Source organism: Bos javanicus, chromosome 18 (genome assembly GCF_032452875.1).
Source record: "Bos javanicus breed banteng chromosome 18, ARS-OSU_banteng_1.0, whole genome shotgun sequence".
Lineage (NCBI taxonomy): Eukaryota > Metazoa > Chordata > Mammalia > Artiodactyla > Bovidae > Bos > Bos javanicus.
The window spans coordinates 60206887-60224229 of record NC_083885.1 but is presented as its reverse complement, the minus strand read 5'-3'; the positions used below and the strand labels follow the sequence as shown (position 1 = coordinate 60224229).

The 17343-nt window shown below is 40.9% G+C and overlaps 1 protein-coding gene across 13 annotated transcripts in view; it reads right to left on the bottom strand.

Moving 5' to 3' along the window:
* The window catches only part of LOC133229665 (zinc finger protein OZF-like), a 64239-nt gene that overhangs the window by 11955 nt on the left and 34941 nt on the right, over window positions 1–17343 (bottom strand). For 5 of the 13 annotated variants that reach the window (XM_061386277.1, XM_061386278.1, XM_061386276.1 and 2 more), the window contains one exon: window positions 11986–16909. The exons of 4 other annotated variants lie outside the window; for them this stretch is intronic. In XM_061386277.1, coding sequence (XP_061242261.1) covers window positions 15303–16909 — 1607 coding nt within the window. In that variant the 3' untranslated portion in view covers window positions 11986–15302. Of the gene's footprint in view, window positions 1–4359; window positions 4407–4544; window positions 4604–7056; window positions 7239–8319; window positions 16910–17343 lie in introns of those variants that run through there. 4 more of the 13 variants (XM_061386281.1, XM_061386285.1, XM_061386286.1 and 1 more) reach the window with 4 other exon arrangements.

Sequence of the window (17343 nt, the reverse complement as noted above, 5' to 3'; positions counted from 1 at the left end):
AAAGGAACATTCCAGAAAGTTCCAGTGAGGAAGAGAAAGTTGCAGCCATGGGCAACTGGAGCTCCATGTGAATGGACATGCTCTGAGAGTCTGTGAAACAACCTCAGAACTGCCCCCACAGAGGGGTGAGGGAGCTTGGGTGTTTACTTACTTACTCCCACCCAGCCCTCATTTTTCTTTTTTTGGCCTCAAGGCATGGCATGAAGGATCTTAGCTCCCCCAACCAGGGATGAAACTCTTGCCCCCCCCTGCAGAAGTGCAGAGTCTTAACCACTGGACCATCAGGGAAGCCCCCATCCCTCATTTTTGGGGGTTGTTCCTGGCCCAAACAGGAGAGTTCAGTGTTTGCAGTCAGTTGCCATCAAGAATGTACTGGAATGGTAAGACCCAAATGAACAAGGAGGGACAGGACACCCTTATGTATTCCCTAACTAGTCTGAAATTCCTTAAGAGAAAGGAGTGAGTTCACAGAATTCACTATTCTACTCCCAACAGTCTGTGCGGGGTTCGGTATGCAATAAGTAAACAATAAGGATAGAGAGGATAAATCAATCAACATAAAGAAAATTTGAGACAACAGTTAAGGAGACTTCCAGGAGGTTGGGAATAAATATACACACTTGCTGCTATATATAAAATAGAGGGAATTACCTGGCCATCCCCTCTGGACATATTTTTGCATGATTTTTTATCATCAGTTTTATATATGTGAATTTCAGCATTTTTTGGAACAACGAAAGAGTTACCTGTGCTAAATGGTACCAACAGGAAAAAAGCAGGAAACGTTAACTACAGCTTCTACGGAATACCTATATATAAATACAATTTAAAAACACAGTATTTATTTCTGTAAACACTTGACTCCTAAAACATTGACTCAAACTTAGAAAAGTTACGGAAAAAATATATTGTAATTAAGAAAGAATATTTCTCTAAATATCATGATCAGAAGGAAACACTTGATGAATTTGTACTGAATTGACAGTGGAGTTAAGGGGGCTGGCCAGGGGTCCTGCCTTTCACCTCAGTACAGCATGCCTGAGCAGGGACCAACAGAGGAAGTAACGAGAGGAAAACAGAGTGGGAGCAAGACACACAGCATGTCAGAGCTGGAACTGTGAACATTCACAAATCTAAATCAAAAAGTAGAAGGATGGAAAAAGATATCAGGAATTACTGCACAATATCAGACAAAATAACCTGAGGAAAAAAACTAACACAAGACACAAAATACATCGTGAAATGAGAAAAGGGTAAATTTGCCAAGAAGCTATAATAATTATAAATATATACACATCTAACATCAACCCAGGAGGACCTGATGAAGGGGTTTATAACAGGGATTCAAATGTGGAGTCTCTGATAAAACTAGGGTGTGAGGAGGGCTTGTGTTCCCTAAATCTTGTCTCCCCCAGGTTGGAAGGTGTTCAAAATGCTACTGGGGAAGAGTGGATGACAACTACTAATAAATCCAGAACAAACGAAACAGCTGGGACAAAACAGAAATGATGCTCAGTTGTGGATGTGTCTAATGGTGAAAGTATGTCCGAGGCTAATAAGGAACAATACTGCATGGGAACCTGGAATGTTAGGCCCATGAATCAAGGTAAATTGGACATGGTCAAGCAGGAGATGGCAAAGTGAACTAAAATGGACAGGAACAGGTGAATTTAAATCAGATGACCATTATATCTACTATCCTGGGCAAGAATCCCTTAGAAGAAATGGAGCAGCCTACATAGCCAACAGAAGACTCTGAAACGCAACGCTTGGGTGCAATCTCAAAAAGGACAGAATGATCTCTGTTCACTTCCAACACAAACCATTCAATATCACAGTAATCCAAGTCTATGCCCCAACCACTAATGCTGAAGAAGCTGAAGTAAAAGCTCATGAAGACCTACAAGGCATCCTAGAACCAAAAAAAGATGTCCTTTCCTCACAGAGGACTAGAATGCAATAAGTAGGAAGTCAAGAGATACCTGGAGTACCAGGCAAGTTTGGCCTTGGAGTACAAAATGAAGCAGGGCAAAGGCTAACAAAGAGTTTTGTCAAGAGAATGCACTGGTCATAGCAAACACTCGCTTCCAACAAGACAAGAGACAACTCTACACGTGGACATCACCAGATGGACGATTCTGAAATCAGACTGATTATATTCTTTGCAGCCAAAGATGGAGAAGCTCTATACAGTCAGCAAAAACAAGACAGTGAGCTGACTGTCACTCAGATCAAGAGCTACTTATTGCAAAATTCAGACTTAAATTGAAGAAAGTAGGGAAAATCACTAGCCATTCAGGTATGACCTAAAGCAAATCCCTTAATGATTATATAATGGAGGTGATGAATAGATTCAATGGATCAGATCTGGTAAATAAGAGTGCCTGAAGAACTATGGACAGAGGTTTGTAACACTGTATAGGAAGCAGTGACCAAAAACATCCCAAAGAAAAAGAAATGCAAGAAGGCAAAGTGGTTGTCTGAGGAGGCCTTACAAAGAGCTCAGAAAAGAAGAGAACTAAAAAACAAAGGAGAAAGGGGAAGATATATCCAACTGAATGCAGAGTTCCAGAGAACAGCAAGCAGAGATATGAAAGCCTTCTTAAGTGAACAATGCAAAGAAATAGAGGAAAAGAAAAGAATGGGAAAGACTAGAGATTTCTTAAAGAAAATTGGAGATAGAATATTTCATGTAAGGATGAACACAATAAAAGGATAGAAATGGCAATGACTAAGAGAAACAGAAGAGATTAAGGTGGCAAGCATACACAAAAGAACTATACAAAAAAGGTCTTCACAACCTGGATAACCACGATGGTGTGGTCAGTCACCTAGAGCCAGACATTCTTGAATGTGAAGTCAAGTGGGCTTCAGAAAGCATCACTACAAACAAAGCTAGTGGAAGTGATAGAATTCCAGCTGAGTTATTTCAAACCCTAAAAGATGATGCTGTGAAAGTGTTGCACTCAATATGCCAGCAAATTTGGAACACTCGGCAGTGGCCAAAGGACCGGAAAAGGTCAGCTTTCATTCCAATCCCAAAGGACAGTGCCAAAGAATGTACAAACTACTGTACAACTGCACTCATTTCACATGCTAATAAGGTAATGCTCAAATGTGCTCCATAATAAGAGAAGCCACCGCCTTGTGAAGCCTGAGCACTGCAACTAAAGAACAGGCTCTGCACCACCCGAACTAGAGAAAGCCTGGTTGCAGCAACAAAAACACAGTGCGGACAAGGAAACCCAGCACAGTCCAAAATAAATAAGTAACAAAATAAAATTTTTGAAAAAATTTAGAAAAGTTGCAGCATAAAATATCAGCACATGAAAATCAACTGCATTTCTATCTACACACAATGAACCATTTAGACAGAAAATGAGAGAACAATCCTATAGAAAACTTAGGAAAAAGATCAGACAAGTAGGTGTAAGACCTCTACACTGAAAAGTACTAAACTTTAAAACAAAAGTCCCTGGAGATATATATAAATAGAAACACACCCTGGAGTGGGAACTTTAAGCTTTTAAAATGACCAAATTAGGGTGGGAGGGAGGCTCCCAAGGGAGGGGATATATGGCTGATTCACATTCTTGTATGGCAGAAGCCAACATAACATTGCAAAGCAACTATCCTCCAATTAAAAATAAATTTTAAAAAATGTACGGGACTTCCCTGATGGTCCACTGGCTAAGACCCCATGTTCCCAATGCAGGTGGTCCAGGTTCCATCCCTGATCAAGGAACTAGATCCCACACGCTGCAACGAAGAGTTCGCATGTTGCAACTAAAGAACCTGAATGCTGCAACAAAAACTGAAGATCCTGCAATGCCGAAACTAAGACCCAGTGCAACCAAATAAATAAATATTTAAAAATGCAAATAATAATACATAATTTTAAAAATTCCTTCATTTGCAACCCAGCAAGACCTGGTATACCCCTATAATTTTTCAATGGAAATTAAGAGGCAGTTGAGCTGATTAAAAACAGATAACATTTTCTTTCCTTAGAAATAGCAAACTACAAAAATCAAGCCAGTAAGATTTCATTGTAAAATTTTCTTAAAAAAAAAGACCCAAAGAGAGACTTCCCTGGTGGTCCAGTGGTTAGGACTCCAGGCTTCCACTGCAGGAGGCACAGTATACAGATTTAAGGAATTCCTATGCCATTTTTTGCAGTTAAAGAAAAAAAAAAATCATTCCTAAATTCATAGGGAATCTCAAGAACCAGCAAACAGCTAAAATATTCTTGAAAAAGAGGATGAATGTACAAGTGTCAGGGAGGATACTTTGGAGCCAGGGAAGAATAGAGAATCCAAAAAAGGACATTTGGAGGACAGGCTGAGAATATGACTTTACCTGAGAAAGAGGCATTCCTGACTCCTGTTCTGTTTCCTCCTCTTCCTCTTAGCAGGACACACAAAAAGGGAGAAAACAAAATATTAGACTAACTGGTAAAACTAGGATTTGTCTGTTAATATAAAAGATCATTGACAACTTTACCAAGTACCCACCAAAAAGGTCTAAAATTATTTATTACATACCAAAGAGCTTTTCCAGTACAAAGGGAAAAGAGGACAAAGCAAGCAGGCTGCCAAGAAACCTGAAACACATTTTCAAAAGAATGAATTTTTATCATCTAATATTTGTGGTGTCAATGTTTTAAAAATTTCACAATGCATTATATTACTATTTAAAGAATGATTTGATTATAGAAAAGCACCAAAGCTTATTAACAAAAGTTAATGATCATTTCCAGGGAAGCAGAAACTGAATAAACTAAAATTTTTTCCAAGCTACAAAAAGAAATATATATAAAGGTATAAGAAAGAAAAGTAGGCCCATCACAAAAAGGAGCATTCTCAATGTTCTTTTTTTTTTTTAATTGACTTTTTATTTACTTATTCTTTGGCCACACTGGGTCTTCGTTGCTGTGATCAGGCTTTCTCTAGTTGTGGTGTGAGGGCTTCTCATCGTGGTGGCTTCTCTTGTTTCAGCACACGGGCTTAGTTGCCCCAAGGTATGTGGGATCTTCCCGGACCAGGGATTGAACCTGTGTCCCCTGCCTTGGCAGGCAGATTCTTTACCACTGGACCACCAGGAAAGTCCTCAATGTTCCTTTTAAAAGGCACCATGCAGTGACAGATTCAATCATTTCTTGCCCCACTTGTCGTCTCCTACTCCTGTGCCCCATGTCAAGCAAAGGGAAGGGGGTGACTCACCACTGAGTGAATCAAATCACTGGGTGCGCTAGAGGTAAAGAACCTGCCTGCCAATGCTGAAGACATAAGAGATGCAGGTTCCATCCCTGGGTCGGAAGACCCCCTGGAGGAGGGCCTGGCAACTCACTCTGGTATTCTTGAGAATCCCATGGACAGAGGAGCCTGGCGGGCTACAGTCCATGGAGTCGCGAAGGGTTGGACACAACTGAAGTGACTTAGCAGCAGCAGCCCCCTGGCTAAACAGGGCTTGCAAATACAAGTTATCCTCTGATATGAAGAATTACAGAATGCACAAGACACAAGTTCTGCAATTCTCATCCTCATCTGTACAATTAGAGACATTTTATTACATTCTAAAATAAGAAATCATATATCACAACTTATCCACAACCAAACAACTCACCATCCATCTGCATCCAGTTCCCACTACCCACCTGCTCTACTGTTTCCATTTTAGTCGGTTAATCTCTTTTCTTCCCTTCTGCTCTCCAGCTCTTCCTGTTTCTTCCCTCACACCTGTCCTGCCCACTCTGTAAACTGTTCCCCTCGAGACGCTTGGTCTCTGCATCCTTTCTGATGGTCCTCCATCTGTGTTTCTGCCTCTTTCTTGCCCCTCCCTGCTCCCTCTCTGCCCTCCAGTTACACCCCTTCTCTCCCTCTTCCACTCTCCTTCTCCCCCTTCTCTGACACCCCAGGTGGTCATGTATTCTTCCTGCTCTCATTTCCTCTTGTGGTCACACTTGATCCTCCTTCTCTCCCAGCGCCATGCAGCTCTGCAGCCCAAGTGTCCAGCTCTTTCATCCTCTCACCCCACTCTATGTGAAGTGCCTCTCCTTTGGTGGCCCTGCCCTACCGCTGATCCAAGGCCCTTCTATGTTACTCTCTGTCAGTTACAAACTGGCACTTGCCATCTACCCACATGCCAGTAGTCATGTTTGGATATGAGAGCTGGACCATTAAGAAGATTGACCACCGAAGAACTGATGCTTTTGTACTGTGGTCTTGGAGATGGCTCTTGAGAGTCCCTTGGACTGCCAGGAGATCACACCAGTCAATCCTAAAGGAAGTCAACCAAGAATATTCACTGGAAGGACAGATGCTGAAGCTGAAGTTCCAATACTTTGGCCACCTGATGGCAAGAGCCAACTCATCAGCAAAGACCCTGATGCAGCAGAAAATGAGAAGGTTGCATACCGTCACCGACTCAATGAGTTTGAGCAAACTTCGGGAGATAGTGGAGGACAGAAGAGCCTGGTATGCTGCAGTCCTGGGGGCCACATAGAATCAAACAGAACTTAGCAACTAAACAATAATAATCTACCTGTCTACCTCTACAAGGGTTATTTCATGTGCTGCTGCAGCTGCTGACCTTCAATACCTCCTGAAAGGAGTTCACAGTGGACAGCAGAAATGAGGCATCTGTGATTGGGGGAGAAACTGGCAGATCAGGTCTTCAGATAGATATTTTCAGGAGCCAATTTTATGAGCCCAATTCTTGTATCTCCCCATATCTAGAAAAGCACTAAAGTCCTCCATGGTGATGACTGTTCCTTGTGATTAGCAAAGCTTCACAAAAGTAGTAGAAAACTTCTGGAAAAAAATATGTGCTTGATTGCATGTAATCCCCCTTCACCAAACTCTATATACTGACCTTTCCCCCTGCCTCTTTGCAGCAGCTTCTCAGAGCTATGTGAAGTGCTGTTTCCTGGACTGCAGTCCTCATTTTGCCCCAAACAAAACTTTACTTGCAAACCTCATATTGTGCATTTTTTTAAACTTGACATCTCCCATCCCCAGAGATCCAACTTTGTAAAAAATCTACATCTTTATTCACCTGCTATTTTCAATGCTTAATCTTTCATTTCACTCGGTTTACAAGTCCCTCAGCCACAGTCTCTATCCCTATGGATTCTCCTTCATCCTCTTCTCATTCTCAGTTTTTCTCTCAGTTGCTCATTATCTGCTTCTCCTGAGCTCTCTGACCCACGTATTTACAGGGCTGAGTAAGACATCTGCCTACAGGAAAAAAAAAGAAAACACTTTTTCCATCATGTGGAATTTGGAACAGAAGACCACTGTGTTTCACAAGGCTAGCTCAGGTCACCTCCCATTACAAGGGGAGGCTTGCTGGGCAGGACTGGCCTCAGGAGATGGGAGGACCGAGGTTATGGCAGGGAGGAGGGGGTCTTAGGAGAGGGGCGGGCTGTCTTGAATCCCAGAGTTAGGAACGGGAGTGAGGGGACAAACTAGGTGATTAAATAGTTAATCCAACTAGGGGATTGTCAGTAGAATAACAGACTTGTCAGACTCCTGCAAGTTAATGATTACTCAAGAAAGCAGGCTTGCTTAGCAACAAAGCTATTCAACAGATGCTCAAGAGGACCCTGAAACAACCCCGCTCAGTGAGCTCAGTAAATTACCACACGCTCTGTGCACCCATAAAAAGCACTAATTTGTGAAGCTAGCTTGACCAGGTAGGAAAAACAACAAAAAACTCCCCTGCCCAACCTGTTGGTGGGACTGGTGCAGGAAGGCTGACACCTACTCAAGAAAGACGAGGAAAGTCTTCTCCCCACCTCACCCCCAACGCCACTTTCCCTCTGATGATAAATCTGTAGCCCAGCAAGTTCTCTGGGCTTTGCATACTCTCGGCTGCCCACTTTTAAGACTCGCAAACTTCCTATTCTAATAAATCACTTATCTATCACTTTGCCTCTCACTGATTTGATTTTTTTTTTTTTTTTGCACTGAGACTGAAAGGACTGTGGTGTGGAAGCTCGGCGGCGACCCCTTCCACCGCCACCAACGACACAAAAGAGCTTCACCAGGTCCCGCCAGGAGGACGTGGCCTCTCCCTGGGCGGGAAGGCCAGCGCTGCCCTCCAGGGCTCCAGAAAGCGGGCTGGGAGGAGAGGGGCGCGAATCCGCCTGGCAAAAGAGGGCTTAACTGGGGAGCGGAAGGACTAACGGGTTTTTCAGCCAGAAAATGTAGCGAAAGGCGGCGTCTACGTTGACTGAAGGCAGAAGAGCCGAGGTACCGACCTCCGGATGAATCTAAACCCCAAACACCCGACCTGCACGAGGACTTCTGGATTTACCTGGGGGTGGAAGGGCCAGGTGCTGAGATGTCAGGTAGCTAGTCACTCCAAAGCTCCCGAGGTTTGAGTGACGGAGGAGGCGCAGCAGGAATTTACACAGAAAGCTGACGCTTAACCCGCGGCGGTTCAACGTTCATTCTGCGCTCCGCGCTTCCCGTTCCGTAACCAACTGCGCACGCGCGGACTTGGACGCAGGGCCTCCGGGGGCGCCGGGCGGGGCGTCGGCCTCAGGGCGGGTGTGGGCCGCGTGTGAACTCAGACCTGGGAGGACAGGCGGGACCCGGCGCCTCTCAGGATCCCCTAATGTGCTGTTACCTTACTGTCTTGAACAATTTGGGAGTAAAAGCGTACAGTCGTGTGGGCTACCTTGGTGGGAAGCTAATCTGTTTCCTCCTAACAAGTGGAGAATGCTTACGGGAAAACCTGCTTTTGCAAGCAGGTTGCTCGCACTCTGTGGTCTCGAGGAGCAAACACTTCGGTGGTTGGGAAAGTGCGACTAAGAGTGGTTGCTGTGCCAGTGAAGTTGCTCAGTCGTGTCCGACTCTGTGCGGCAATTACAATTCACTTGAGCAATTGGGACGACAGAGGATGAGATGGTTGGACGGCATCACCTACTCAATGGACGTGAGTTTGAGTAAACTCCCGGAGTTGGTGATGGACAGGGAGGCCTGGTGTGCTGCAGTCCAGGGATCACAAAGAGTCGGGCACAACTGAGCGACTGAACTGAACTGAACAGTTTAGGGAAACAAGAACTTGACATGCCCTTCTGTATTACCAAACTAGAATGAGTGATGAAAGTCTCCCACTGAAGAATGGGCCATTTCACACCGACATCTTACAGAATACTTTTCCCTTTCTATAATCCTCATTCTGGTAGGACAACTAACTCAACGCCTTGGTTCCAGAGCCTCAGGGACATAACCTAGCATCTGAGACTGGAGCACCATGGCATGTAGTAATTTCTGTCACTAATCACTGCAATACATTTAAAAAATGCAATATTTAAAAAAAATTCTTATAAATTGCATTCTTCTTTTTGCTCAAGTGTTTTACTTGCCTTTTAAAATCACATCCGCTCCCACCTCCAGTTTGAGATATACCTGACTTACATGACTGTGAGTTTAATTTGCACAGCACGATATTCTTACAGAGACTGAAATAATTATCACAGTAAGTTTAATAAGCATTCCTCATCGCATGTTATACTCAGGATAAATAACAAACTGCAGACATGTTCTCTCCCTCACATCTTTTCACCTTTTCTCTGTTCTTTAGGTGGAAATGGGACATTGCAGAAATTAATTTTTCTTATTAAAACTATGATGGCCATTTAACTAGTAGCTAATATTAGGGAAAATATGAGACATACATTTTGCTGAAAATCAGACAAAATCTAAAAATGAAAAGGGTTTTACTTGAAACCTTCACCATCCTTGGTCACTCAGCAGTCATACTGCTACAAGGACAGTAAAGACTAAGTGTTCATAGATTTAGAAGGGGCAGAGGATGCATCAAATCACACAGCTCACCCTCCAGACTTCCTCTTACCATATCTATCATTATTCACTTCTTGTATCTAAAATTCTGTCATTCGGCATAAAATTTCAGTCTACCCAAGGCCATTCTTGAAGTAGCAGACAGGGTTCAGTCACTCATTCATGTCTGACTTTTTGTAACCCCATGGACTGCAGCACACCAGGCTTCCCTGACCATCACCAACTCCCGGAGCTTGCTCAAGCTCATGTCCATTGAGTCAAGTGATGCCATCCAACCATCCCATCCTCTGTGGTCCCCTTTTCATTTTGCCTTCCATCTTTCCAGCACCAGGGTCTTTTCCAATGATAGTTCTTTGCATCAGGTGGCTAAAATATTGGAGTTTCAGTTTCAGCATCAATCCTTCCAATGAATATTCAGGACTGATTTCCTTAGGATTGACTGGTTTGATGTTGCAGTCCAAGGGACTCTCAAGAGTCTTCTCCAACACCACAGTTCAAAAGCACCAATTCTTCTGCACTCAGCCTTCTTTATGGTGCAACTCTCACATCCACACACGACTACTGGAAAAACCTTAGTTCTGAATAGATGAACCTTTGTCCGTAAAGTAATGTCTATGCTTTTTAATATGTTATCTAGGTTTGTCACAGCTTTTCTTCCAAGAAGCTAGAGCCATTTAATTTCATGGCTGCAGTCACCATCTGCAGTGATTTTAGAGCCCAAGCAAATAAAGACAGGGTTACATGAAGCAAATAAAAGCTTTGAAAGCTTCCATTTAAACTTGAAACATGCCTCTCCACTCATACCAAATTGGCCCAAGAACTCAAAAAGACAAGCTTGCATGAAATGGGCAAAAAAAGTGCAAATCCTCTCAAGTGAAAGGGAGGGTTGCCTTAGTCTAGTGACCAAACTTGATATCAAAGGGCAGACACACATGATCTCACAGAAGGTTGATACATGGCTGTACATAATATTTCTATATATATGAATAACTGCAGCATCTATCAGAAGTGACTTTTCCCTTCATTTACACTAAATAAAATTACTGATATTAGATAAAATAGGGAATATCATTATAGACCATGCAGACATGAAAAGGACAGAAAGGAACTCTTAAAAAAACTCTACAAGATTATAAGATGAAATGTACTAATTCCATGAAACCCATAACCTACAACAAATCACCAATATTAAACATTATTTGAATAACTGCCATGAACTGCAATGCAAATTTATAATTTCAAAATGCCCACCACCTAAGAAAGAAACTCAAAAGCAGAGATAGTGACTGTGAGAGCTTAATTAAACTCCTCCATCATGCTCTGCATAGACCCTGCCTGGACTTTCTACACGTTCCCTCCAGATGTACCTTGTAGCTCCTCAAGATTCTGTGTAATAAACGTCTCCATTTCACTCTCCCTTGCAGTCTTTGGCAGGACTGTTGCCTAACATTCAACACTCAAGGGCTCTACTTTACAAAAGGTAATTTAACAAAGTTGCAACAATGGCATCTTACAATTCTATCAAATTCAAAAAGAATTACCTGCAATTCTATGTGATTTATTTTCAAGAAAAGAAACAGAGGAAGCACCTGTCAACTCAATTTATGAGGCCAGAATTACTAGGAAACAAAACTAGACAAATAGAAAAAGAGAAAGTAAATAATTAAATCCCCCATGAAGATTCAAAAATCCATCATAAAATATTAGTAACAGAAATGTAACATAAAGATTTCATATTAAAGATAACATAAATCAAGGAATTCCCTGGTGGTCCAGGGTTAGCACTCATTGCTTTTACTTGTGGGGCCCAGGTTCAATCCCTGGCCAAGGAGCTAAGATCCTGCAAGCTATGCAGCTCACCAAAAATGATAATATAAATAAAAATCAAGATCACTTAGCAAAGATAAATACATTATTCTTGGTTGTGAACAAATTCTATGTGGAGGATATTCGGTGTCCCACAAAAAAGACTTCCTGTCACCCTTTTGCCATCTCAGTTCTTTCACTGAATTAAACCCCCAAACTAATTGTTTTTATGTTTATACTGCATCTACTTTGTACCCGTCATTGCCTTTTGAGCATCATTGCATCCTAAGAGTCCCAAAACAACCCAGTAACCCCCTGCTATAAAACAGAACACACACATCTGTCAGGAAAAAAAAAAATCTGCTAAAGAAATGATTGAAAGTATTATTACAGCATAAAAGCAAACAACAAAACATATTAGGTAATAGCCTAATTTGAAACTGAAATTTAACAGCATTTGGAAAATCGAGTAAATTGTTTCATTATATTATCTAGTCAACATTTCCAAAAATTAATTAAAACTAGAGTAAAAATATCCCCAGAAGTTTATTTAAATAGTATCTTACAAGTATTTTCCAGAACCATATTGAACGTGTGCTGTGGAAAACAAATGTAATAAATTATTAGCAAGACAAAAAGTGTGATTTTCCAAGCCAATTAAGTCAGGAGGTTCAGGAGTAAGCAAATCGATGTTTTGCTTTTTTTTTTTTTCCCCAAAGTAGAGAAGTTTAGCTTTATTGCTTTGCTAAGCAAAGGGGCCACAGTGGGCTAATGCCTTCAATACTGTGTCTTTCAAACAAGAAGGGGTAGGGCGTTTTATAATAATGGCTCAAAGTGGGTGTGGTCAGCTCGTGGACACTTTGATTGGCTGGTGCTGAGGTAAACGGAAGTCAGCATTATTAACCTTCTGGCTCCAACTGCTCTGGGTTCTACATGCTGGTTGGGCAGCAGGCTTAGTGTCTCCCACCTGGTGGGGGTTTCAGTACCTGGAGCCTGGACTTACTGAGGCTCAGGTTCTTTGTGTCTCAGCGCAAAAGGAATTCAGCAAAGTGACAGACAGGCAAGGAAGGAATAGACTTACTAATATAGGATACTTGTGAGGCACACTAGTTGGCAGGTGAGAGGGGTCTGCTTCAGTGAAGTTTTATGAAGTCTAATCCCATTAAAAAAATTTTTTTTTGGCTTATGGGCTCTTAGTTTCTTAACCATGGATTGAACCTGTCAGCTTGGCAGTGCGAGTACTGAGTCCCAACCACTGGACTGCCCGGGAATTTCCCCTAATTTCATTTTTGATGTTTGACTGTTGATACTTTTTGATGTTCAGGAAGAACTTTTTCAGCCTATCGGAACAAACTAATTAAAGGAAAAAAAAAGCCTGAGTGCTCCTTTGAGACAAACTGGAAGTTCAAACTGTAAGCTTGCCCTCCATGAAGGTTCATCACAGTAATTAAATTTTCCTCTCATCTTAACTGCTCTCCCTACAATTCCCAAGATTAAGACTCATGTCTCATTGAACACAGAGGCAGGGACTTCCCTGGCAGTCCAGGGGTTAAGACTCTGTGCTTCCACTGTAGTGGGCACAGGTTTGATCCCTGGTTAACTAAGATCACATATGCCACATGGTACAGCAAAAAAAAATAATAAAAACAACACACAGATGTAAACAACACCTATTCCCATGCAATGGAGAAAGTAACCAACGTTTTCTGGGCACTGTTCCTACCACATAATCCGTCCCTAGTAACCGGTCCCTCTCCTCTCATGAATAGTCCAATCCCTTAATGTCCTTACTGCTCCGCTCATGGTCACCTAGCAGAGGATTATGTTCTGTAACTCACTGTGATCTATCCATGGATTCTAAACATAACAAGCACGATGGGCAACAGCAATTTTACACTATTCTCTGCCCCTCCCTGATGCTAATTAATACACTACTGAATTTGGTTAATTCGGGGTCCTTGTTTTACCAGGGAACATGGATGTGAATCAACCAAATCTAATGAAGTCAGCTCCTTCATTGACTCATTACTGACTCCTTCCCAGAGACCATCATCAAAGACCTGTAATGAAGATTAAAGTCAACAGACTTCAAACTTCAGGTTGAATGGCATAAATTGTAATGTGGCCTCTTCAAGAAAACACAATTAATAGAATATTTACAGAGTGAAGACAATTGCCAACTTACACATGTTTTCATGTCATATACAAATCATTCCATAAGTTTTAACTTATTGTGACTTGTAATGATTCTGAAGAACATAATGATCTCCCATTAATCTTAAGAGAACTGCAGACTTATTCCTTTTATGGATTGGCTGACACACAGGCTAATTTAAGAATTGTGCAAAAACTTTACCTACTTCGTTACATTTGTAAGGATCATCCCCAATATGAGGCATTTTGTGATGAAACCTCAGGAAGTATTGTTTCATCAAATTCTTTCCACATTTAGTAAATCTCTTTAGTTTCTGACCTGTATGAATTGAACCATTACACCGAAGTTGGAGATATCTGATGAAAACTTTTATAACATTATATTTGAAACGCTGTTCTCCAGATTAAATCTATTTCAGTGATTTTATCTTCAGGTACAAGCCTTAGCACACATACTAGTTTGTGTGGTTTCTTTCAAAGGTATGTACTGAGAAGTCTGGTGAATTGTGCAGCCTGGATAAAACCTCCGCTTGTAACTCCGTAGGGTTTCTCTTAAATGGACTCTCCCGTTGCCTTATACTTGAACTCAAGGTAAAGATTTTGCCGCACTTGTTACATTTGTAAGGGATAATTCCAGTAACTCCCCCATCTTATGATCTTTGGGTAAAATCCTTGCCACACATATTATATTCGTGTGGTTTCTCCCCAGGATAAATATCCCAATATCGAGTGATGAGTGAGCATTAATTTGGAACCTGGCCCCATTCATTACATATGTAATGTTCTGTCCAGCACAGATTATTTGATGACTGGTAGAATGTGAGGCCCAAGTAAAGGTTTTGCCCATTCCTAGCATTTGTGAGGTAATAATCTCCAGAAAGAAATCTCTGGTGAATGAATTCTTTGTCTAAAGGGCTGGTCAGACTAAACATACTTACCTGATTTCTCTCCAGAATATTTTCAATGAAGCCTAAGATAGCAACACTTGCTAAAAACACTTCCTTAAAGTTTGTCATCAATGTGGGTTATCTGACGGTAAGGTAGGCTTCACAATACAATGACAAATTTATCAGTCATTATATTTGTCAGGTTTCTCTCCAACATGACACATCGGTTTACCTTAAGGTTTGAATTTTGACTCAAAATTCATTGAGCCTCTAGCTCAATCCATTCCTAGAGCTTCTGTCTAGTTCGAGTAGGTGAAATCACCCCTGAATATTCATTGGAAGGACTGATGTTGAAGCTGAAGCTCCAGTACCCTGGCAACCTGATGCGAAAAGTTGACTGATTAGAAAAGCCCGTGATGCTGGAAAAGACTGAAGGCAAAAGCAGAAGAGGGAAACAGAGGATGAGATAGTTACACAGCATCCCTGACTCAATGGACATGAGTTTGCACAAACCCCAGAAGACAGTGAAGGACAGGGAAGCCTGGTGTGCTGCAGCCCATGGATTTGCAAGGAGTCAGACATGACTTAGCAACTGAACCACAACAAATGTAGTGACAGCTGAGATTTAAGTAAAGGCTTTTCAACAGTCTTTACTTTTGTAAGATTTCCCTTTCGTATGAACACTTTGATGCTTTGCCAGGTACGCCTTCCGACTAAAGCAGCTGCCACATTCATTACATTTGTAAGGTTTCTCTCCTGTATGAATTCTCTGATGAATTGCAAGATTTGAATTCCGATTGAAGACCTTGCCACACTCGATACATTTGTAAGGTTTCTCTCCAGTATGAGTTCTCCGGTGAATTTCAAGGTATGAATTATAACTGAAGACTCTACCACATATATCACATTTACATAATTTCTGTCCTGTATGGATTATCTGATGTCTCTTGAGATTTGAGCTGTGATTAAAGATTTTGCCACAGTCTTTACATTCGTAAGGTTTTTCCCCAGTATGAATTCTCCGATGAACTGCAAGGTATGAATTTTGACCAAAGACTTTCCCACAGATGTCACATTTATATGGTTTATCTCCTGAATGGATGATTTGATGTTGTATAAGGTGTGAGCCAAAATAAAAAGTTTTGCCACACTCATTACATTTGTAATGTTTCTCTCCAGTATGAATGATCTGATGACTGACGAGGGTTGATCTAATACTGAACATCTTACCACACTCGTTACATTTATAAGGTTTCTCTCCAGTATGAATTCTCTGATGACTTGCAAGGTTTCCTTTTTGACTGAAAGCTTTGCCACATTCATTACATTTATAAGGTTTCTCTCCAGTATGAATTCTGCGATGTTTTGCAAGGTATGAATTCTGACTAAACACCTTGCCACATTCATTACATTTGTATGGTTTCTCTCCAGTATGTATTCTCTGATGAACTGTAAGGTATGAACTTTGAGTAAACACTTTTTCACATGTATCACATTTATATAAGTTCTCTTTTGTATGGATTATCTGATGTCCAGTGAGGTGCAATCCATAGTTAAGGGTTTTGCCACACTCATTATATTTGTAAGGTTTCTCTGAAGTATGAATTGTTCTATGAATAGCAAGGTCTGAATGTTGACTAAAGACTTTGTGACATACATCACAATTAAATATTTTCTCTTCTGTATGGATCAACTGATGTTGAGTGAGGTTTAAGTGCTGATGAAAGGTTTGACCACTCTGATTACAATTGTAAGGGCTGTCCTTGTGTGCCCTCTGGTCTTGTGTCAGTACTGAAGGATGCATAAAATCATTCACACATGGATTACCAAGGTTGGACTGGATAGAAGAAATTCCTTGAAGTGGTAAAAATGAGGCATTAATATTGATACTCCTGTGAGCTTCATTAAATTCATCAATTTTCTCTTCACTTTTATAAAGCTGTAGTTCATTCCCAAAGCTTAATCGAAGTCTGTTTTCAATAGGCTGAATTCCTGTAATGCTTCTACCACATCGCTGTTTCTTACAGGGGAGATTTTTGCCATGGGATATAGGCTTTCCTTTGTAATTTCTTTCCTCATCTCTTGGCTTAAACTCAAAGTCACATATATTTTCCTGGACTTTCCTGAGGTAAAAATCTTCAATTTTATTCCTTTTGTGTCTTCCCAGTATAACTATTTGGAATCCTTCTCCTCCATAAATGTTTGCATTTAGTTGTAACTTCTTGATCACATGCATATGAGAGATATCTACAAGATATAAAGAACCATAAGTAATCCTTTTTTTTTCCATAAGTAATCCTATTCATTATAATTCATAAGTAAATATTTCATGTTAAATACATGATATTACACCAAACTAGTACTGACATAAAAAGGAGTTATGAAAATTCCCAGTCATGATATTAAAACCTTTGCAAACACAAAATGAATGATTCTTTAGTAAAGTGATCTGAGGTAATTCCACTTAATTTTAGGGCACCCAACAACCTACGTAAAAACACTCATTGTAAAAACTTCTGTTGACTATCAAAAGTGTATATTTCAACCATGACACCAAAGCACATACCAGTTAGCAGTAAACATACTTACTGGTGCCTCATAACTGAGGAGAAAAGAATATTATTATACTATACATATATTATACATACTTGTTAAATATAAATGAATGCTAAAAAATCTGA